This window comes from Mixophyes fleayi, chromosome 3 (assembly GCF_038048845.1).
Source record: "Mixophyes fleayi isolate aMixFle1 chromosome 3, aMixFle1.hap1, whole genome shotgun sequence".
In the NCBI taxonomy this organism is placed as follows: domain Eukaryota; kingdom Metazoa; phylum Chordata; class Amphibia; order Anura; family Limnodynastidae; genus Mixophyes; species Mixophyes fleayi.
In genome coordinates, this window is record NC_134404.1 from 137,419,628 (window position 1) to 137,443,847 (window position 24,220).

General features: G+C 42.0%; 1 protein-coding gene across 2 annotated transcripts in view; it reads left to right on the plus strand.

Moving 5' to 3' along the window:
* CCDC150 (coiled-coil domain containing 150) overlaps positions 1-24,220 on the plus strand; it is a 78,784-nt gene that overhangs the window by 49,374 nt on the left and 5,190 nt on the right. For both annotated transcript variants that reach the window (XM_075202424.1, XM_075202425.1), the window contains exons 18-27: positions 1,471-1,599; positions 10,195-10,364; positions 17,149-17,242; positions 17,323-17,492; positions 17,596-17,722; positions 17,994-18,185; positions 20,782-20,850; positions 20,952-21,101; positions 21,187-21,273; positions 22,257-22,343. In XM_075202424.1, coding sequence (XP_075058525.1) covers positions 1,471-1,599; positions 10,195-10,364; positions 17,149-17,242; positions 17,323-17,492; positions 17,596-17,722; positions 17,994-18,185; positions 20,782-20,850; positions 20,952-21,101; positions 21,187-21,273; positions 22,257-22,343 — 1,275 coding nt within the window. The remainder of the gene's footprint in view (positions 1-1,470; positions 1,600-10,194; positions 10,365-17,148; positions 17,243-17,322; positions 17,493-17,595; positions 17,723-17,993; positions 18,186-20,781; positions 20,851-20,951; positions 21,102-21,186; positions 21,274-22,256; positions 22,344-24,220) is intronic.

A 24,220-nucleotide genomic window follows, 5' to 3' on the forward strand; every position in this document is an offset into this window, starting at 1 on the left:
AGTACCTCAAAAGTCCCATTTGTCTGTCTTACAGGATAATTTCCTTTGTGTGGTGAATGGTGTGACATTTATTCACTACGGTCGCCAATCTCTTGGGATAGGTAGCAGTTTTCATCCATAACAGCATCCAAAATACATGATCTCTTTAGCATTGCAAACAATTTTCCTGAACTTAGGGGCATTTATCTGGCCCTGAGCACTATATATTGATCCTCAAGATTCAGCGTTCAGTGTCCAGACATGCTACCACTGTGACAATGTCTATCTGAACTATCATGTGGGCATTTGCATCCCATAGGCCATTAGGGAACCATATCATATGCTGCAGTGAGCAGAGCATTTTGTTCCAACATCTTAGTGACTTACATTTTGGGGGTGAATAACTAGAAGGTGGACTTCCTGGCATGTTACTTTCTGATCTAGGGGTCCCCATACATAAATCTTTTGAAGTTACAACTAATTTACACGCTCCCTCTCCACAATCAAAGTCCCGGGAGTGTTTCTCATGAACACACTGGCGATTTCAGTTTTTCTACCTATTTATCCCCAAACTTACCTATCCCTTGGATTCTATGGAAGATCCAACTGGAATGTGCAGGGCTTGTTTATTGCATTTCCTTGGCCTAAACAGCCTTAGCCAGCAGAACTCTATTGATCAGTTTTCGGATGAGCCTTCTGTTTTAGGATCCTTTTTTTTTTCTACAGCTCATGACAGTTGCTGTATAGACATGGCTCTTGAAGCTCTAATTCTCAAGCAAAGGGTCTTGCTGACCCCATTATTCAAACCATGTTTCAGGCACAAAAGTTTGGTTCTTTTCGTGACTATACTTCATCTCATATCTTGTATCTCTCTAGAATAATAGTTAATTCTCTAAGTCTGGTATTCAGCCATAATGGATTGTTGAGTGCTACCTTTTCATCAGGCTGTAATCTTAGCACAACTTTGATGTCCGTTAAATGATGACCTAATCAAATTGACCCCACCGCAGCAGGGACCTCTTCTCTATAATTTGTTTTTCCCAGGGCCTCTTGTGCTGCATTTCCAGTAAGTTTTGAAGGCAAATAATAAATACACTAGAAATTTGGCAGGCCAAAGCCACATAGCTTTTTAAGACTCTGTGGGGCATATTCAATTCCGATCCCGATCCGCGGGATCGCGCCAAAACGGCCGCGAACCTAATCCGCGTTACCGCAATAACGTGGATTTTGGGCTGCGAACGAAAATCCGCGTTATTGCGGTACCGTATTACCGGCAGTACTGCGCATTTTCCGCGGTCACGCGCGTTACCGCGGATCGGATCGGAATTGAATATGCCCCTGTGTGTCTTTTTACCTATACAAAAAGAAGAGGAGCTTCATAGGAAGTAGATGACGTGTTCATCAATGCTCTTAAATACACAACTGAAAATATATCGGGGTGTTATGCATATATGTGTTGGTGAATATTATGTGAGTTCATATCATTCATAGGCTGAGCGCATATTACTTCAGAAGGAAGAAGACTTTACACTGGCTGTGAAGGCTAGAGATGAGGCTGTCAAAGAGGAGGAAAGGCTCAGAGAACAGATTGAAGCTGTTGAGGAGAAAGAGGATCATAACGTGAGTTACATTGGGAGAGATTGACCTAAGCCATTTTCTTTTTTTTAAACAAGTATTTTTATTGAAGGTTTTATGGTAGAAGTACAACAAAAGAAAACACGAACCTAGCTAACTAAGTAATCCCATTTCTATTAACAAAAGGCAACTATGAAGGGTAATGTCATGACTACAAAAATTGTATATTTCTGATTACAGAATCAATCAGCTGTATAAATAAGTATTATGGTGATAAACAACAATACATAGTACAAATATGCTTAGTACAGATGTGCTGTGCAGGGCTGTAGAGACCACCCCAGTGGGAAGGTGGGAAAGGGAGAGAAGCAGAATCCATCCCTTCATAATTTTCATCTTGATGAGGATGTATTGCAAACTGGGACTTGTACCAGCAAGACCAAATTTTATGACATATATATGTACAGCTTCTCTGCTCTCATACATAAACCTTTTGTAACATTAATCTAGTTACGTAAACTAGGGGTATCTGAAGTCATCCAACGCCTAGCAAGTATAACCTTGGCCAATAAGGTTAAGTAAAGCATATATTTGAATAGTAGTTTATTAAAACACTCTTCTTGTGTGGTGCCAAAGTGACATATCTTGAGCATAAGGCAGGGGGTCCTGCCACTGTTCTACATATACATTTCCACACATCTTTTCAAAATGTATACACCACTGGGCAGCTCCAAAGCATGTACCAAAAAGTAACTGGATGGGTGTTACATTTAGGGCAGTTAGAATTACTGCGTCCATCCATTTTGAATATCCTTATAGTGTTAAGGTAATCCCTGTGAAGAATATAAAAGTGCACTTGTTGCTTCCTTTGGTAGGATGTGGCTACTTTTGTGCCCCTGGGCATCAGACTCCATTCACCATCTGTTATTTCACCTAACTCTACCATCCACTTTGCACTAAGAGGAACAAGACTTTCTGGTGAAACCTGTAGCAAGAGCCGGCTATAAAGAACAGCCCCTTGTATGCGCCTACCTTGACAAGATATCTTTGAGAGGAAAATCTACAGGTTGAGGAGAATCCTCACCCACTTAGAGCAGTTTTAAATATCTAAAAAAAACAAATGTGAGTTATGGATAGAAAATTCAGGTCTTAACTGATCAAATTATTTTAAACAATCATTGCTATAGAGCTGAACGAGGTTAAAAATCCTCATCCTTTGCCATTTGACATCTTTTGTGAGTTTGACCAGCTTTCAAACCCTATTGTTGAACCAGACTGTATATGGGTCTAGCCCACCCCTCCCATAATCCTATGTGACCCTGACCAAACTTGAGAAACCTAACTTCCAATAGAAGCTACTTTATGGATTTTTGACTCTTAAGTAGGATCTGCAAGGGCCCCAGGGAAGGATCCATTTGCTCACCCAGAATATGCCTTAGGGTTGCCCCTGTTGAATCTTTGAGCTATTAAATTAGATGGTTGAGTTGTGAGGCAAGATATTAGATTCTAAATTTAGATGGCTTAGGCCTCCTGTATTCTTCGATCTACATAATGTACCAAGTTTGACTCTCGCCCACTCATAACCCCATTCCAGTGACACTGTGCCTATCAATATTTTGGAAAACCTTGTTTGATAAGTACAGTGGTGTGAAACTGTTTGCCCCCTTTCTGATTTATTCTGTGTTTGCATATTTGTTACACTGATCTTCAAACAAAATTGAATATAAGACAAAGACAACCTGATTCAACATAAAATACAGTTTTTAAATAGTCATTTAATTTATTGAAGAAAAAGTTATCCAACACCTACACCGATCATCCACAGCATTAAAACCACCTGCCTAATATTGTGTAGGTCACCCTTGTGGCGCCAGAGCAGTTCTGAATCGTTGACGCATTGATTCCACAAGACCACTGAAGGTGTCTCGTGGTATCTGGCATCAAGACGTTAGCAGCAGATGTTTTAAGTCTTGTAATTTGCCAAGGCTCATTTGTTAATCCAGTACAATCCACAGATGCTCGATCTGGGAAATTTGGAGCCAAGTCAACACCTTGAACTCTTTGTCATTTCCCCAAACCATTCTTAAACAATTTTTTTTATCCTGCTGAAAGACTCCACTGCCATCAGGGAATACCTTTGCCATGAAGGGTTGTACTTGGTCTGCATCAATGTTTAGGTTGGCAGTACATGACTCACAGTTTCCTACCAGAACATTGCCCAGAGCATCACACTGCCCCACCGGCTTCCCTTCTTTTCATAATCCATCCTGATGCTATCTCTTCCCCAGGTAAACTATGCACACGCACACGGCCGTCCACGTGATTGTTAATGAAAACGTGATTCACCAGACCAGGCCACCTTCCTCCATTGCTCCATGGTCCAGTTCTGGCGCTCACGTGAACATTGTAGGCTCTTTTGGTGGTGAACTGGGATCATCGTGGCCATTATGACTGGTTTGTGGCTACACACCCCCATACACAGCAAGCTGTGACTCCTTTCTATCATAGTCTGCATTTACCTTTTCGCAATTTGTGCTACAGTAGCACTTCTGTGTGATTGAACCAGACAGGCTAGCCTTCGCTCCATGAGTGAGCCTTGGGCGCCCATGACTCTGATGACGGTTGTCCTTCCTTGGATCACTTTTGGTAGGTACTAACCACTGCATACCGGGAACACCCCACAACACCTGCCGTTTTGGCGATGCTTTGACCCAGTCGTCTAGCCATCACAATTTGACCTTTGTCAGAGTGGCTCAGATCCTTATGCTTGCCCATTGTTCCTGCTTCCAACACATCAACTTCAAGACCTGACTGTTAGGCACTTGTTGCCTAATATATCCCATCCCTTGATAGGTGCCGTTTTAAAGAGATAATCAATGTTATTCACATCACTTGTCAGTGGTTTTAATGTTGTGCCCCCCTAAACTTAATAACTGGTTGTGCCAGCTTTAGCAGCAACAACCGCAACCAAACTCTTCCAAAAACTGGAGATCAGTCTTTCACATGCTGTGGGAGAAATTTTGGCCCACTTTTCTTTACAGAATTGATTTAATTCAGTCACATTGGAGGTTTTTTTTTATCATGAACTGACCGTTTAAGGTCCTGCCACAGCATCTCAATTGGATTCAAGTGAGGGCTTTGACTAGGTCACTCAAAATCCTTACTTTCTCTACCCTCCTTTGGGAGACACCAGGGAAATTGGGGTATAGAGTAAGGACAGGGCAAACTGGCACTTTAAAACTTCTGTTAACTAAGCCCTAGCTCCTCCCTCTCTATACCCCACTTCCTGTTAGCTTCAGTCTAGTTTAAGTGCACGGCGATTGGGCTGCGTTTGGGCTTTATTCAGTTTCATGCACAGGAGTTCCATTTGGAACTTCTGTCGAAATGGAACAAATCCCTCTTGAATCTGTCGGGCCAGGTATTCTGCCTGTCTCCACATGTGTGGCCTCAGAGGTCCTGGTACACCAACGTGCTATCCACGGCGGAGGTCGGTCGTGGCGTCTGCCACTACGCCCAAACCTGTTTACTCAAGGACCCTTTTGTCATCTAGTTTTGGAACCTCTGGCTTTAATGGCGTGACTGTTGAAGCTATGATCCTGAGAGCTAAAGGTTTTTCCAAATGCGTGGTTCAAACCATGCCTCGGGCTCGAAGACCAGGTTTAGCAAAAATATATCATCGAGTCTGGAAGACATATATTGCCTGGTGTGAAAAGAAAGGGTATCCTACTTCTTTTTGTTTATCCAGGTTACTTATATTCTAAGTATATGCAGAATGGGCTGGACGCGGGTTTGCGCCTTTGTCCTCTTAGAGGTCAGGTTTCGGCCTTCTTTCAAAGAAGACTCGCTGTTATGCCTGATGTGCACACTTCATTCAGTGGGTGCTCCATATGCAACCTCCATATGTTCCTCCGATAGCACCATGGGATTTAAATTTGTTGTTGAATGCTTTACAGCAGTCGCCTTTTGAACCCTTGAATACTGTGGAATTTAAATTTCTAACCTGAAAACGGTCTTCCTTTTGGCTATCTCTACGGCAAGAAGAGTTTAAGAGCTTGCTGCTTTATCTTGCAAGTCTCCTCTTCTTGTTTTTCATGAGGACAGGGCAGTTCTTCGAACCAAGCCTTCCTTCCTCCCTAAAGTAGTGTCTAGATTTCACTTAAATCAAGACATTGTCATTCCTGCCTTGACTACGTCACCATCTTCAGAGGACAAAATTTCTATTCGTTCTCTCGATGTGGTCCAAGCCTTGTGCATTTATGTGTGTAGGACTCAGGATGTGCGCAAGACTGAGGATCTTTTGATTTTCTATGATGCACACAGGAAAGGCTGGCCATCTTCCAAGGTGACTATTGCATGATGGATTACGGTTGTAATCTGTCAGGTTTATAGTGGTGCTGGGCAGCCTGTACCAGATAATCTTTGGGTACACTCTACAAGCTCTGTGAGTGCTCCCTGGCAGCACGTCATAAGTGAACAGCTGTGTAGGGTAGCCACATTTTCTTCTGTACACACATTCACTTGGTTTAATGTGTTTTCATCCAAGTATGCAAGTTTTGGAAGAAAGGTGCTTCATGCTGTTTCTTCGTTTTCTCTTGTGATTCAGCTGTGGGATGTCCCCAATGTCCCCGGACAGGGGCGGTCTGGGCAGGGGGGCATATGTGTGTGTGTGGGGAGGGGGCAATGTATATAGTGTGTGCGTGGGGAAGGGGGGGCAATGTATATAGTGTGTGTGGGGGGGGACAATGTATATAGTGTGTGTGTGAGAGTGGGCCAGTGTGTATATTGTGTGTGTGTGTGTGTGCGTGTGTCTGGAGGGGGGGGGGTTAGTATATTAATATAATGTGTGAGGGAAGGGGATCTTAATTTAATGGTGGAGTGCAGGTTGGGGCTAATTATGGGCGCTATTTTATTTGTGGGTGGTGGGGCAATTTATTAGTGGGGCCTATGAAGATAAGATGGGGTTATTGGACCTTTAATTTAATGCTGGGATGGTTTGAGAGCTATTAATTGAATGTGGGGCTGTTTGGTAAAAATGAGGTCTATTTATTATATGTGATTATGAATTATTTAATGCCTGAGATGGTTGTCCAATACCGGGTTTCTTCTGTGTCACAGACGCTGCTAGCGGGTCTCGTTGCTGTGTGTCCTGGGCTAGTTACTCCGGACCTCTTACTATGGATCCGGGTTGCTTTGAATGGATTTCCCCTGGCCTATCACATGGACCAGGGCTGCTGGGTAGCAGGCAGAGCGGTGGTACTGGAAACGCTTGGGTCCAAACCTCAGAAGCAGCCGGAGAACGGATTAGATTTAGGGTTTTAATTTGTAGATCACAGGAATACAGCGATATTGAAGATGTTTCCAAGCAGGTCTTTGAAGCAAGATGGTTTATTTGCTCACACACACTGGTGGAAGATACCAGTGTGATCAGGTCAGATGAAACATCAGAAGAACGATACATTTCAGTGTACAAGTCAATGCATTTATACCTTTCAGACACATGCTATTTTAAGCATCAGGATATACTCTATTTACACAAACATGAATTTACATGGATTGCAAAGCCACTAATATTTATACTTCGCTATGAAATTCTTAAAAACCTTGCTGTGATATCCTGCATCTTTGTTTGAGACGCAGGAAATGTGGCAGCACGTTTTAAATTAAACCTTCCTGTCTCCAAGTTAAGCCTCACACATCAAAAGACCTGATTAGCATGTGGCTTTTCATCAGACCGTTCGGAATACATATTCACACAGAACAACAAAAGGACCCACAACAAGCCACTTCCCCAAATCACAATACACCAAAGGCTTTGTAAACACAGGCTCATTGTATCAGATATATACATCAGAAATAGGGATTTCCTATAGCAAGGTTAGACAAGAGACGAATTTCTTCCCCTGGTCTCAGAAATAACTATTTCCTAATATACACAATATCAAAAAATAAGTGCAGATGCAATTACATAAATAAGTACCCTGCGCTATTTGCTTTAAATAAATTTTTACCAAAAGTTATTTAATAGTGATCCAGTCAGTCCCTCATAGTGTTAATGTAACGGAATTGTTCTGTTGGGCAGTTCATCGCTGACAGAGCAAGCCAAGGAGTTACCTCCAATATCCATCTGAAAATACAGATTATTTCTAGAGAACAAAACAATACTTTATGATTTAGTTTGATCAGTCAACCTACGTGTGCAGCCAGCTCAATCTATTGGACATGGAATGAGAGCTAATATACAAGACCTTCAAATTGTGAAACTTCTGCTCCAACTCTACTTCTTTCTTTCTGTTAAATTTCTTAATCTCCTCCACCCTATTTATAAAAGTACCCCTTTGAAAGGGATACCAAGGCTAACTCCTGTATAGCTGTCGCTATAATAACCCTCCCAGAGACAAACCATTTCTGAGGTGATGTTAATGCAGTGGGGGAGTGATTTGAGAACCACCCTAGGAAGATAATCCACATTATATACCAGAAGGACCAGTCAGTGTGAGGTAAGGATAAGTGTGCATGAAAGGGATTGTTGAGTGTGAGAGTGGCAGGAGAATCATTTAGTTTCCCGCTTTTTTAATCTCCAAATATACACTAGCCCCATCGCCTCGATAAGTTTAGCCGGGTAAAAGCATCCGGGGTAGCCTCATGCCATCCATCTTTGTTTAAACCCATAACATTGTTGAAGTTCTTCATACATAACATCTGTGTATCATCAGGTGACAATGGGAGCACACTTTTTTCGGATTTCACTGCCCAAGGAGGGTAGGATATAAATGGCCAACAGATTGAAGGAAAGTATTATGATCCTAAGGAGACAAATATGCCATATGGATCAATTTGTATGTGTTCCAAAACAAGATTACATTTTTTTGTTTTTTTCCACACATATCATTAGATTAACACAGCTGTAAACATGTAACCAATACTTTGGAAATCCTATGATGCCTTTAAGTCTTTTTATCCAACCCTGCATAATCCTTTCTAACTAAGGTACACCTATCTACCCAAAGCAAACAAAACAATTCCCACAATTTTAAACATTAATCTAATCTATACTGATTAACTAAACTAGCCTGAACAATGTGTGTAAATAAATGGGAAGGAAGAAGAAAATCCTAACTTCTCTAGCAGAGTATCTCCCATATTCTATAAATCATATCATTGAGGCTAATGTGAGATCAAAGTGCTGTGCCCTCAATTCTAAGATAAAGAGGGCCAAAGTAATGCTAATGAGTTGCAAGGAGTCTCAAAATATTAAGTACAGGCGTAACTAAGCATCCAGAAATCTAGCGGTCTACTCTCAAACTAGTCTTTTGCCTCCTGTGGGGTAGAAAAGAAATGTGATCAACCATCTGCCACCACCACCCATAGCAGAGCCAGAATTAGCAGTAAGGTAGCAACTTTCTCTATATCTGTGTGAACTGAGCACGGCACTTCTGGACATCCAGGGTGAAGTTGGGGAAACCAAGACTGTATGGTTCCTAAATTTTAGAGGCCCCTGTTGTCCTGTCATTCTGAAGATGGCATCTCGATCTTTGAAATGCAGGAGTTTGGCTTTAAAAGTACATGATGGGGCATCAGGCTGAGGAGGTTGGGGAGGCAGGTGGTGAGCCCTTTCTACTGCCAACTGCAGAGAGAATGCCTTCCTTCTAAACTCCTGAATAAGCCAGTTTTCCAGAAATACTTCTGGACTAGATTCTTTCAACTTTTCTGGACGTCCAACAAACCAAAGGTTATTTCGCCTTTGTCTACCCTCCAAATCTGTCATTTTTAATCTGCTTTGTGCTACCAGGTTGAAGTTTTCTCCATTCTTGGGAGCAGTGGTATCCTCAAAGGTAGATATTCTGTGTTCAGCTTGCCTCACCCTCTCTCGCATCTTCTGTAGATGGTAGCTAATTAATGAGAGGTCGCCTTCACCTCGCCAATCTATTCTGTGACACTCTTTTCAGAGGATGTTATTGCTTGGAGCACCAGTTGGAAGGAAGGGTCATCCTCTTGACTTTGATAGTCCTGGTGAGGCGAGGGGTGAGGAGAATGAGATGCTGAAGGAGAGTCATTGGTAATATTGGCCGCCGGATGGCCGGCATATGCTTTCGTTCTGGCCGCAGTTGCTGCTGCATGACTAGATTTTTCCATTTTGACAGGATACGTGCCACAGGAGTCAAGCGACGCTGTCTACCATAGCTCAACTGTTATGTTTTGGGCCTCAAAATAACCCACAAAGAATTTTTAATCCAAGAGTATGCCTAGGATGTCTTTAGGTAGATGTGTAACAAGACTTGTCCACAAATACTCAGTCCTTTGGTTCAGTGTGGTACACACAAAGGGTTAGAGGCTCACTAGATCCCTATTCTACAGGCTGTTATGAGGGACGTTTGCACTCAGCAAGGCTTGTGACTGAGCCCAATTTCAACAACAGAAATAATATTCAAAGTATATTTAATCTAGGCATGTTCCAGATGAGTCATTGCTCCTGAAAGTAACAAGTATCTAAGCCATATTTGAATGATGATAGATAATGAGCATGTTGTGACTAAATAGCTTTATAGATTATATAGCTTCTCTATATGGGTATATCTAACACTTCATGTCTTATCCTCTTCTAGAACAATTCATTCTGTATTTTTCATTTGTAATATACAGAAAGCTGCCCTGAAGCAACAATTGTCTGACGTTTGTGAGGAGAGGACCAGAATGTCTGAAACTTTGGAGCAGGTCTTGTCCTCACACAACCAGCTCCAGCAACACCTGGTAAAACTACAAACAGAATTGGGACGTAGAGATTGTGACATCTTAAATCTACAGAAGGACAGGTAACATATACAATTATTATTAGCTTTTTTTTATAAGGCGCCACCAGGGTTCCACAACACTACATAGAAATACATACAGGGCCTGATTCATTAAGGAACGTAAGTGCTGTTACGTGCCGTATTTTCCGTAAAATTACTCTGCACATGCTCAATAATGGACTATATGCCAGTGGACTCAAGTGCATGCAATTCATCTTGGAACGCAAAGGACACTAACAACTGTCTACGATTTTAAGTACGAAATAGGGGAGGGAAGGGGCATATTGACGTTGGCAAAGTACAGTAAGGATGTGCGCACACATTCAAGCTCTGAGCCAATTGATAGTGATGAAGGTCGCATATACATGCTAGAACATGTTTGCAGTTATGAGCACCTGTATAAATGCATTTAATGTACAGTAGACAAAAAATAAAAAAAGTTTTATGTATTTTTTTTTAAATGTATTTTTATTAATGTTTATTATTGACAGGTGTTAATGTATTTAATATTTTTTATCCTGTGCGTTCTGATGGGACATAATATTGCACATATGCATTGTGCGTATAGTGTGTTATAGCTGTATAGACAGCGCATACTTGTTTCTTAGGGGCTGCTTGTACTTGAATATGGGCGTACATACGTTCAATTTTTGTATGAATAAAAAAAAAGCAAATTGCGTTCACTTTGAATCAGGCCCTCAACGTATAACTCTGTTTAATAACTGATGATACTCTGAAAAGTACAAACCCTTACATGGTGGGACCAATGCATTATATTAGATATGTCAAGAAACACAATATTGCACAGCTCCTGGCTGCAAACCTGTTAGAGTTTTTTGGTAGCGCCGCCTCATTCCCCAACCCTGGCACTCCAAACTCACCCGCTTCCTCCAAAGGTGCTCTCGCACTGCTGAACGCCTCTGGAGGAAATCTCGCTCCCTGGCCAACTTCCTTCACTTCAAATTTACACTCACCTCATTCTGCTCCGCCCTCTCCCTGGCTAAACAATCCTTCTTCAAGTCCCTGATTTCCTCTCAGTCCTCCAATCCCCACCGCCTCTTTGCCACCTTCAACTCCCTCCTCTCTCCCCCTCCCCCTCCTGTCCCGCCCTCCCTCTCCGCTTCTGACTTCGCCACTTTTTTCTCTTCTAAAATTGAGATCATCCGACTGAACATTTCCTCATCCCATCCCTCTCCCGCCCCCCTCATCCTATCTCTCTCCAACAACCTACTCTGGTGCTCCTTCTGCCCCACTTCGGGTGATGAAGTTCGCTCCCTCATTCTTTCCTCTCCACCCTCCACCTGTCCTCTCGACCCTATCCCCTCTAACCTCCTTCGCTCTCTCTCTCCCACTGCCTGCTCTTACCTTGCTCACCTTTTCAACCTATCACTCTCCTCTGGTGTAGTCCCCTCTTCAATTAAACACGCTCTTATCTCTCCCATCCTCAAAAAACCTAATCTTGACCCCACCTCTCTTGCAAACTATCGCCCTATCTCACTTCTCCCCTTTGCCTCCAAATTACTTGAGAGGATTGTCTGTTGCCGCCTCACTAGACACCTCTCGGACAATTCCCTCCTCGACCCTCTTCAATCCGGTTACCGCCCCCTCCACTCCACCGAAACTGCCCTGGCCAAAGTTACTAATGATCTACTTTTAGCCAAATCTAAGGGTCACTTCTCCCTGCTCATCCTCCTTGACCTCTCTGCGGCCTTCGACACCGTGGACCACCCCCTCCTGCTACAAACACTTCTCTCTCTTGGCCTCTCTGGATCTGTCCTTGCCTGGTTCACCTCATACCTCGCTAACCGCTCCTTCTCAGTATCCAAGTCTGGCTCCTCCTCCACCCCCTTCCCTCTCCCTGTTGGTGTCCCTCAGGGCTCTGTTCTTGGCCCTCTACTCTTTTCGCTCTACACCTCCTCCCTGGGGGCTCTCATCTCCTCATTCGGTCTTCAGTATCACCTTTACGCTGACGACATCCAATCTACATCTCCTCGCCTGATCTCTCCTCCTCCCTCCTCTCTCGTGTATCTGACTGCCTCTCTGCCATTTCCTCCTGGATGTCATCGCGCTTTCTCAAAATTAACATCTCCAAAACTGAACTGATTGTCTTTCCTCCCCCTAGACTCCCCGCCCACCACATCCTCTCTATCACTGTTAACAATACCACCATCTCCTCTGTCACCCAACTCCGCTGCCTGGGCGTTACCCTCGACTCCTCTCTCTCCTTCGCCCCCCACATCCAATCCCTCGCCCAAGCCTGTCGCTACCAGCTACGCAACATTGCCCGCATCCGGCCCTTCCTCTCCCAGGATGCCACCAAAACTATCATCCACGCACTCATCATCTCCCGCCTTGATTATTGCAACCTCCTTCTTACCGGCCTCCCCCATTCCCACCTCGCCCCCCTCCGCTCTATACTCAATGCGGCTGCAAGACTCATCTTCCTTTCTCGCCGCTCCTCGTCTGCCTCCCCTCTCTGCCTTGCCCTACACTGGCTCCCCATTCCTTACAGAATCCTCTTCAAACTCCTGACCGTCACTTACAAGGCTCTCTCCCAGTCTACTGCTCCCTATATCTCTAACCTCATCTCCATTCACACCCCTGCCCGTTCCCTGCGCTCGGCCAAAGACCGTCGCCTCTCCTCCACTCTGATCACCTCTTCCCACTCCAGAATCCAAGACTTCTCCCGTGCTGCCCCCCTTCACTGGAACGACCTCCCTCGCTCCATCCGTCTTTCTCCCAATCTGTCCTCCTTCAAGAGGGCACTCAAAACTTACCTGTTCCTTAAGGCTTACCAACCTTCCACCTAACCTTGCCTCCACCTGTTTTTCCCCTCTCTCCTCCCGCCCCCTGTTCTCTCCCCACTTCTTCAACTTGCTCCCTGTGTGCCTGTGTTCTGTCTACCCTCCCTTAGGATGTAAGCTCATTTGAGCAGGGCCCTCTTCCCTCTGTTCTCCATACCTGCTCTTCTGCTCCGTCTTTACTGCATTAGCCTGCCTGGAGTCTCTGAAGTTTTGGTATTTTTTGTTAACCGTTTGTGATGTGTTACCTTGTTTAGTCTACTGTTTGTGCTGTGTACGGCGCTGCGGAACTCTTGTGGCGCCTAATAAATAACGGATAATAATAATAATAATAATAGCATACGTATTACACATATGCACAGTACATCATAAACTCTATATCACAATAACAAGACTCTTGATTTAGAAAGTAAACAAGAACATCTTATACTGTAAACATTTGCCTGGAGCATCCAGCACCAGATTGTCGTCATCATCATCATCAACATTTATTTATATAGCGCCAGCAAATTCCGTAGCGCTTTACAATTGGGAACAAACATTGATAAAACAATACTGGGTAATACATACAGACAGAGCGGTAAGAGAACCCTGCTCGCAAGTTTACAATCTATAGGACAATGGGAGTTAGAAAGGGCATGTGCTACATTATATTGCACAATGGACCAGCTAGAACACAAAGGTAAAAGTATTGAGTGGGGTGTGTGTTGTAGTGTTGGTCAGAGGGTTGTTGTCTTGCGTTAGCTGTGTAGAGGATGGTAATAGGGTAATCTAGGGAAATTAAGATGGTGGCTGAGGAATATCATAACCTTGTCTGAAGAGGTGGGTTTTCAGTAAACGCTTGCAGGTTTGAAGACTAGAGGAAAGTCTTACTGTGCGTGGGAGGGAATTCCACAAATTGGGTGCAGCCCGGAAAAAATCCTGTAACCGAGAATGGGAGGATGTGATGAGAGTGAAGGAGAGACGTAGATCTTTTGCAGAACGGAGGTGTCGAGTAGGGAGATATTTTGAGATAAGTGAGGAGATGTATGTCGGTGCAATTTTGTTGATGGCCTTGTATGTTAGTAGAAGAATTTTATATTGGATTCATTGAAATACAGGCAGCCAATGTAGAGACTGACAGAGTGGCTCAGCAGAGGAAAAACGGTTAGTAAAGAAAATCAATCTAGCCGCTGCATGCAAAATAGATTGTAGGGGTTCAAGTCTGACTTTGGAAAGACCATTAAGGAGGGAATTGCAATAGTCGATGCGGGAGATGATGAGTGCATGAATTAATGCTTTTGCGGTGTCTTGTGTCAGATATGTGCATATTCTGGAAATGTTCTTTAGGTGTATGTAACATGATTTAGATATAGAGTTGATGTGGGGGATAAATGACAGTTGTGAATCAAGAATTACACTTAGGCAAAGAGCTTGCGGGGTGGGATTTATGGTCATGTTATCAACAGAAATTGAAATGTCAGGCAGGAAGCTTCTGTTTTTGGGTGGGAATATTATTAATTCAGTTTTTGAAAGATTGAGTTTGAGTTGGCGAGAAGACATCCAAGATGAAATGGCAGAAAGACAGTCAGTAAAGCGAGACAGCACAGATGGTGAAAGATCAGGAGAGGATAGATACATTTGTGTATCATCCGCATAGAGATGATACTGAAATCCAAAGGAGCTTATTAGTTTTCCAAGAGAAGTGGTGTAGATAGAGAATAGCAGAGGACCTAGGACTGAGCCTTGGGGTACTCCAACTGATAAAGGAAGCGGAGCAGAGGTGGATCCAGAGAAATTAACACTGAAAGAGCGATTAGATAGGTAGGATGAGAACCAGGATAGGACAGTGCCTTCAAGACCTAGGGATTGTAGCGTTTGTATGAGGAGAGAGTGGTCAACAGTGTCAAATGCAGCAGAGAGATCCAGGAGAATTAGAAGAGAGTAATGGTTATTATTTTTTGCTGTGATCAAATCATTGACAACCTTGGTCAGTGCAGTCTCTGTGGCGTGTTGGGAGCGAAAGCCTGACTGAAGAGGATCCAACAGGATCCAACTTGCTGTAAGAAAGTGTGTGAGGCGAGTGTAGGCAATTCTCTCGAGAAGCTTGGAGGGCCATGGGAGCTGGGAGATGGGGCGGTAATTTACGAGAGAGTTAGGGTCAGAATTTTGTTTTTTTAAATGGGAGTAATCACTGCATGCTTGAATAATGATGGAAAAATACCAGTAGGAAGAGATAGATTACAGATTTTAGTTAGAGGGGGAATGAGCACAGAAGACAGGGACATACCAATTGGTGAGGGAATTTAATCTTGTTTATACAAATGGAGACAATTTTTCTTGCAGTTTTACAATAATGAATGTAATTAATTACATGCATGTAATTAACTCTTCTATTACTTGCATATCACTATTTAGGAGTTCAACAATTCCTTTGGTTTGCTTTCCAGGGGCACACTTCCAGTATTGGTTATCCCTCTTTTACTTGTCATCAGTGGATCTTTACCAGATAATGGCCTTTTTTGCCAGGGGATCGTGGTTGTCCCTTATCTTGGCAACAACTTGGTGACAGCCCAAATTGACCTTCCTAAATTTGGAGGTAAATGGCTGGATTATAAACAGACCAAAAAATCTGTATTGAGTTCCGTGGTGTTCCTGGACCTCCTCTTTAACACGGTCTTTGAAATTAAATTTTTCCAATCCTGACCAAACCAGACTCAACCATCAATACTGCAGGAAAGTTATGGGGACTTTGATGTCTTCTCTGGAGGTGATATCTTAAACACAGTTTTCACCTGTGTCCCTTCTGAAGACACTCACATTTGAAGACAGGGAGATCTTTTTCAGTTCCTTCTTGGCAGGTGCTCAGCATGGATACCAGCTGGGGAAAGGGTGGGGGTGACTCACAGAAGATGTGATGTGAACATGTGGTCTCCTCAGGAGGCCATTTTTGCTTGTCAATATCTAAGCTCAGCTCTGAGCACCTAGACTCTAGTTAGGATCCAGAAGGACACTACCACCCTAAGGAAGGGTCTCATATTATGAAGTGGGCAAAGTGGTTTGTTTCAACCATGATATCTACATCCAAAGATGGACAGTTTGGTGGCAGTATTTCTTTTTATGGCACCAGGTCATGGTACCCACAGGCTTACCGAAGAACACTGAAGCCTTCTTCCCGATAGGTCAATCAAAGAGTCTGGTGCTCATATTTCACCTGGTACGTGGAACATGGGCTTTTGTTGGAGTTTTTTTGTACTTCCTGCCTGCTGCTTTTTCTCCAGGGTGTCTGGAAAAGGGTCTAATTATTAGCTCTCTAAAGGTGGAGGCTTTCTACACACTCAGTATTGTTCAAGTGCCAGTTGGCCCTGCTTCTTAACATATTTCTGCAAGTAGCGGGCCATGTTCAACCAGATTTTCTATCTATTTTTCTTATTGGGACCTTGACCTCATTCTGAAGGTCCTACAAGGCACTCCTTTTGAGCCCCTTTTTGTAGTCTCCGTCTGCTTCCTCCCTTGGAATCAATCCTTCATTCTAGCCATTGTTTCAGCTAGGTGTTCTTGAAGATGGACTTGCTGCTTCCACGGAGGCTGACTTTATCATGAAGGTCCTTCAAGCGAATGTATGTTGGGCATTCTTCCCATTCTTCCTCCTGTAGATATTGGCTTTTTGTATATGCCATTGTGTGTGTCACTCTACTGCAGGAGAAAAGTATATTTTATTTTTTTGGTATTTACTCTTAAATCCTTTTCTCCTGTGCTGTTAGGGGTACACATACCACCCCACACAGAAATACTGGGTCTCTGTTCTGCTATTCATCTAGTGGGTCTTGTGTCCAGAAAGATTAGTAGTAAAATGAGAGGAAATGGGAGAGGAGTAGTTGTTGTTTTCTCCCCAGTACCCTGCCTCCAGGGGTGGAATATAACATAACATAGGTATCCCTATACAGCATATAAGAAATGGATTTAACAGTAAGCACAAAAATATCACCTTTCTATTTCTCCTTGGTTTCATTGTCTCCTGTTAGGACTCAGAGCCAGAAGCAAATTCAGAAACTGGATGCAGAGCTTTCAGAGTGTCAAACAAAGCTGCAGGCAGCAGAATCCCAACAGCGTGGAAAGGTGATTTCAAATCAGTGTTTTGTCACTTGTTGCTAATAGTCTTGCATTTTTAACCTATTTTTTCTATTTGTTATAAACAGATAAAACCACTTCAGAGATCCATAGAAGTCGCTCGGGAGGATAACCAGAAGCTGGCATGTGCTCTGGAACAAACTCTTCAGAGAAACTCTGCTTTGCAGAACTATGTGGATGAGCTGGAAAAGAAGTTGGAAAAAAAAGAGGCACAGGAGAAGAAACTACTGCTGATTACGTAAAATCTTTATGCACTGTTGTCAGAATCACACAGATCTGTGGACACACTCACTCAAACATCACTGAGATTTCATATCATTTACATCTTGCTTGTTTTGCAGGAAACAGGCTGAAGAAGACATCCAAATAAAGACACAGCTGTCAGAGGAGCAACTTGCATCTGTAAAGAAACAACATCAGTTAGAGTGTAAGGATGCAAAGAAAACTGCCCAAAAGGAGATGACGGAGGTAAATAGAGTATTTTAGCTTAGTTTCCTAATACAAAATCATACATACATTTGGATCATTATAAAGAAAATATACATACCATGTAGTCTTTAGGCTATATCTCTCGAAATTAGATTGTCTAAGGACAGAATTGGAAGCGCCTGTTCTAAAATGTAATGTACATTAATTGGTAGATCTTTCAGACACTGCAGCCCATCAGATTACTGCATAGTAATTCACAGTTTTTATTGTTCTACTCTTTGACTACTCTCATTCTGTTTTGTCCCCACAGTTGAAGAAAGCATTAGATTGTGTTAGTGCAAAATCAGCTGAACTCTCACGAGCAAACAGAGAGCTGAGAAAACGAGAATCCATACTAGAGAAAGAGACTTTACATCAAAAAGACCTTATACGTGGGCTTAAAACTCAGCTACGATCTTGCGTTGAAAGTAAAGGGACCAGAAAACAAGCTGAAAGAATACAAGTGCGTTCTATATTTTATTTCTTTTAAACAATGTAGAGTATTAAGTCATTCCAGTATTGTTTTCGTAGGTATCATTAGGGTATTTACTATACTCTTTTTCACGGAGGTTGGACAGTATGCAATTCAAAATCTATGTCCCCCTCCAGGCATTACCAACATGCCCTTACTCCTCTCTTGCTCCCCCCCTTATAAATTGCCCCCTAGGCTCCATCCCCATTTTTAAGAAACCCTCACTAGTTCCATTCCTGTCTTATAGATTAAGACTTATTTGTTTACTGCCATTTACATCACTACTTTAGCGGCTTGCCTACAGTAACTTGACTCTGTGTGTCCTAGTCCATTTCTCCAAGGAGGGTGAAGCAGATGCCTGCCAATGACTGGCTTACCATTCTCATGGCTGTCAGTGGTGCGAGAGGCCTCTCTTCTTCTCTTCCTTCTCCTTCACCACCATCACCACCACTACTTACACAGTGCTGTACAGAGAAGATTTGGTAGTCTGTTCTGTGCCGTTTCTTTATTTATATAGTGCTATGGCATTATTTTCATCTCTCTTTATTCACACCTCGGGCCTTGGTGAATGCCAGTTCTGTTAGTGGAAGATATAACTGATACCACTTTCATACTGCCGCCCCGGCAATATCCCGGGTTGTTAACCCGGGATATTGCCGGGGCACAGGGCAGTAAAGATAACAAGATTCCCGGGTCGGGCGGGTTCATACTGCACCTGCCCGACCCGGGTTTTAGAAAAAAAAAAGTGTTAAAAAAGATTTTAATTAAAAAAAAATACATAAGAAATGCTTACTTAACTTATTTTCAGCCAGCGGTGTCTCCGGTGCGTTGCCGGCTGTCAGGGGGACCTCTGGGTACTAAAATGACGTCATTTCTAGTCCATTGGAAATGACGTAAACATTTCTTATGTATTTTTTATTAATTAAAATCTTTTTTTTTTTTTACTTAACAATTTTTTTTTTTTTACAGTATGAATGGTGAGACCCGGGAATTACACAGGTTGCACCATTCATACTGCAGGCTAGCGGGGTCCAACATGGGAATTACCCCTCGCAAAATCCCGGGTCTAAGTCCCGGGATTTTAGACCCGGGATTTTGTGGTTGGACTATTCATACTGCACCAAGACCCGGGTTTTTCAGCGTGCCTCTGCAAAAACCCGGATTTTTGGTGCAGTATGAATGGGGTATTACTTAGTCTTATTCTGGGCTTCTTTAAACATGTTGTGTTTTCTGGAACTGTATTGGGTAGCCACTTTGTCTGCATGTGTCACCCAATGTTCCTCTATGAATGAGACGATTTGTCTACTTATTAATAAATCTATTTCTTGTATAGTTCATTGACAGAGGACTTTCTTTTTTTAAATGCCTCTCAGTTCTACTGACAAAGTATCTGCTTTGTTCTTCTTCTCCTTCTACATCTCTTCTTTGGAATTTGAGATTACATTGCTACATTTTATGCCTTTTAATATACTACACATTTAGTTCCAGGCTAGTTCCATACTTTTGTACAATTCCAATTTTTTGTGTGTGTGTAACAAGTAAGTAGAAGGCAGATGATGGCACATAGAAAATATGTGTATTTTGCTGAACCTGGACAATTTGGGCATTTAGCTCGAGAAGAAGCCTGTTCTACACATATCTCAGCATATTTTCTCTAGTCCCTTTCTATCCACTCGGTCAACAACATGCTGTGAGTAAACAAATGGATTTACACAACTGTTCCAGCCTCGGCAACCTACATAATTGCATGTTCTAAACTGTAAAAGTTTGCTTTAAAACAAACTGTACAACAACCGTGTTCCTAGCTGGCTATTTGCTATTGAACCCAGCCAGTGCTACTGTTTTTTTGAGTGTCCCAGTTCATGTACACTAGAGGACTATACAAATGTCCCAAGGTTGATGCTGGTGTGCCAGAGCTTTTTACTGTTATAAAACTGTTTTGAAGATACCATTGTTATCTTAGAACCACTTTTTTCCTGTTGGCAAGCTTAGTACACTAAAGGCCCTAAGTAAGTTTTTGATCCTTGCCATTTTCTGTTTCCTATTTCGTAGATTTTTGTTCACGGAGTTTCACAAATCCCTGATCTAACTGCTGCCTGCACTTCCTGTCTTTGAACATGTATAATGCATTGCTTTTGTAATTCGTGTTTTGTAACATCATAAGTGGGTTTATCTGTAATCAAACTATGAAAAGCCAGTGGGAGTCTCAGCAGTATAGTTGCTACACCAGTATTCGGATCTCTAGCTTCTCTTCCCTATTCCCCTTTTACTTTTCATTTGAAGCTCAAAAATGTTTCTAGGATGTAAATATAGAATTCAATTAATATATTTCAAGAGTAAACTGTTTAATTAAAGTTATCTATTGCTTAATGTTTTTCATTTTTAACAGTGGTTATAAGATAATCAAGATTGGTGTTTTACGTTTATATATAAATTATATATCTGGTTGATTTTGTTATTTTAGTTTTGTCTGTTTTTCTAAAATGTAATCATGCGACTTGACAAAATTGTCTTGAAATTGCTCCTCCAGTAGACATTTTTGTTGGTGAAACTGATTAAAATGTTTGCGTATATGATCACTGCATAGGCTTTAGAGGTGGAGTTGGAACGCATGGAGAAAATGAAGGAGGAATATGAAAAGAGCAATAACGAGCAGGTAAGATAGAGGGTGGATAGATAGGGACACAAACACCCTGTCCAGAAGTGGAAGTGTGTAAAAGAACACGGCAGTAGCCATGTCTTCCTCTTCCTCTGTAGTGTAAGCACATCGAGCAGTTTATGAGTGAAGTTGGCAGCTTGCGCAAAGAGATAGTTGCAGCAGCATCACAGAAGGCTAAAGAGAACACCTTGCAGAGCCAGTTGGAGAAAGAGATGAAGTCCAGACAGGAGCTGGAGGAGAGCTATAAGGTAATGGATAAATCATATATCGGAATCTTAGGGAAGAAATTTACTTACAACTTTATAAATGTTAGATTTTCTGTGTTTTTCTCAGGAGCTGGAACATAAAGTTCAGAAGCTACAGGATGAGAAGACCGTCACAGATAGGAAATTAAGAGAGGCTAGTGTGGAGTCTGAACAAGTGAGAAGTGGTTTATATACTGTGTTGTAGCTTACATTGTATGACGTACATGCATCATTTAATAACACTGCTCAAAGTTGCATAGCTGCACTAAAACCATGCCAACCAGTCACCAAAGGAAAATGTCTGGTTGCTATGGCTTTAGTGGAGATTTGCACCTTTGAGCAATGTTCTTAGTAAGTCTCTGACTGTGACAAGAAGCTGTTCAAACTGGCAGATGGCTGTTTTGTACCACGTGGCTCTTTTCATGGTAAGAAGAATATATTGTTTCGAAAGTCATTTATTACGGTTTTCCTGTTACCTGATCAATGTACCAGGTGGTGCAGTGTCTGAGATTTTGTGGCACAATTCACAGCTATCTCCTTTGGGATATCAGAAGCAGAGTCACATGAAAAGGCAGTTGTGTGATAGTTACAGCATATGATATTCTGCCTTTTTAAAATTTATAATGTAGACTTGTTCCATCAAATATACCTAAATTATTACACTCGGGGAGAGAGTATTACAGAGAGGTGATGGGAATACAATGAAAGGGGTTTGTCATCATCACATTCTCAGAATACATCATACCCAGTAGTCCCATCTTTTGTGATTGCACTTACATACTTAGACGCAATTTCTGTGATATCAGAAGAGACACTTTGTTGAGATACGTTTACAGCTTTAAAAAAGACTTGTGCCTAAACACATTTTGTGTGTACCACCAGAAACAAACTGCTTGTGTATTTTATTCCAGATAACACAATGAAACCTAACAAAGGAGCCTGTACCTGCCATATTATTTTTCCACCATTGCCAAATAAACTTATGGCATACATGTATGCAATTATACCATTTAGCCCTGACATTTAAAACGTTAAAAACATATAAAAGTAATAAGATGGACATGATAATGACTATGCATTGTATATAAAGGAATCATTTTACAGGGATCACCACTGTATAATGTATGTATAAGAGCCTCACTTTTTATTCACTTATAGATTAGTATTAGTCTTCAGGAAGCTCATAACTGGTTTGAGTGTCACTTTGATGAGCCTTTGAAGAACGGACAAAGGAGTAGCAAGGAGGTGAGAAACCTGCGTCTTCCACAAATCCAGTATACTGCACTGTAACCTACTATAATTAATCTGCAATGGGGGGAACACACACACAACTCGTATTATATACTGCAGTGTTTCTCAACTCCAGTGCTTAAGTATCCCAAAAATCATGTTTTCAGGATTTCCCTCTGTAGGAACAGAAGAGATAATTATTTACTTTGCCAAATAGATGAGCTTACCTATGCATGATTAAGGAAATCTTCAAAACATGGCCTGTTGTGGGTACTTGAAGACCACAGTTGAAAAACCCTGGTATACAGGCACTATGTTGTCTTTACTTAGCACAACCTTATTGGAAATCACTTATAAGTGAGGGATGTCTTTTGTGTACTGAAATCTTGTACCTATTCTCAAGTACAGAGTTTTGCTTTTTTTTTGCTGTTAATGAAATAAGCAAAATAAGAATTGACTGTTTGCTAACTTGTAATGGTCTAACTTCTGTACCATGTACTGTATAAATGTTTTGACCATCTAGCCTTTTTAACTTTGGTTTTTGGGACTTTACATGTGTCCACATAGAGGCAGATGTTGTCCACTATAATCTTTATATAATTTTAGACACCTCTGTTACATATTCGGGCCCCGAGCAGGCTCAGAAACTGGATCCTATGGAGCTCAATTACTGCAGTCAAATCACGGTCATCCGCCAATTGCATGTTCTACTGGTCCTACATCTAATGGTCCCTATCAGATGTTGATTTAAATGATTAGTTTGTTTTGGTTAATTAAATTGGTCTTACAAATTATTGTTTCTCTTGCACACACAGTTGGAGGACACTGCTCACCTTGGGGTATAGAGGGCGCTGTGGGAGTAATGGCACTAAAGACTTGTCTAGCCTGCTCACATCCCCTCTATGCCTCCTCCAGCAGGAAGTTCTCAGTTTTTATTAATAGTGCCTAACAAGTAAGGCACATTTTTAGTCTAGTCTTAATTTTTACTTAATTTGTAGTTATAATAGGTTTATCTTTAAGCTCATCATTGCGGCGTTCATACTCTGAATGCCGTGGCTTACAGTGCTTTAATGCCGCCCTCCCTGAGGTAGTGTGGGCTCCAGGTAAAAGGGTTACCTGACACTATAACAGTGACCAGGAACTCAGCTACTGTCCAGGGCATTGTGAGTCCGGGCTGCTCCAGGAGCCACGGCTGCAGCATCAGTCTCCCATTGCGCAGCTGAGACGGTGCTGCTGGCAGTCTAAGCCCGCACCTGTTCCAGTGACACTGCTGAGGACACAGAGAGCGACTGGTCATGCAGGTAGCAGGGACAAGTTTACTAGTAGGGAACTGTTGTTATTACAGCTCCCACTAGTTTTTTTGTATACAGGCACCATTTTGTGAAGCTAAGGTGAAGGAGGAGCTTCATCGTAGGTGTATTCCTCACTGTTTCCCAGGCATTTGTAATGGTTTTTCTAACTGACATTACAGCTCTCGGTCAGTCTTTTAAAAGAAACAAAAAACAAAACATGCCTGCCCAGATATTATTCTGGGGAGGAACCATTCGATATATTTATGTATATCTAGATTATATGCATACACATTTGTAAGAAAGTGCTTTCTGATAGTGTGACTGTTACTGACTCTGTTGCATATGTTATTCTTCTGTACTAGTCTCTCATCATAAGTAAAGTACAGTGAGTTGTTGCATAGGTCAATACCCACTAATATATTCTAATAATTAGTGGTATTATCTCACATATCATACATAGATTGTGTTTACTGTAGATCAATCTCTGTGTTGGACTGTTTTCTGAAGTGTGTGTGTTCTGCTGTTTTCTCTTTCTATATCTATTCATCATGTTGGAAAGCGGGTCAAGATCCGGGTCCAAAACTGCTGGAACCGGTTCAG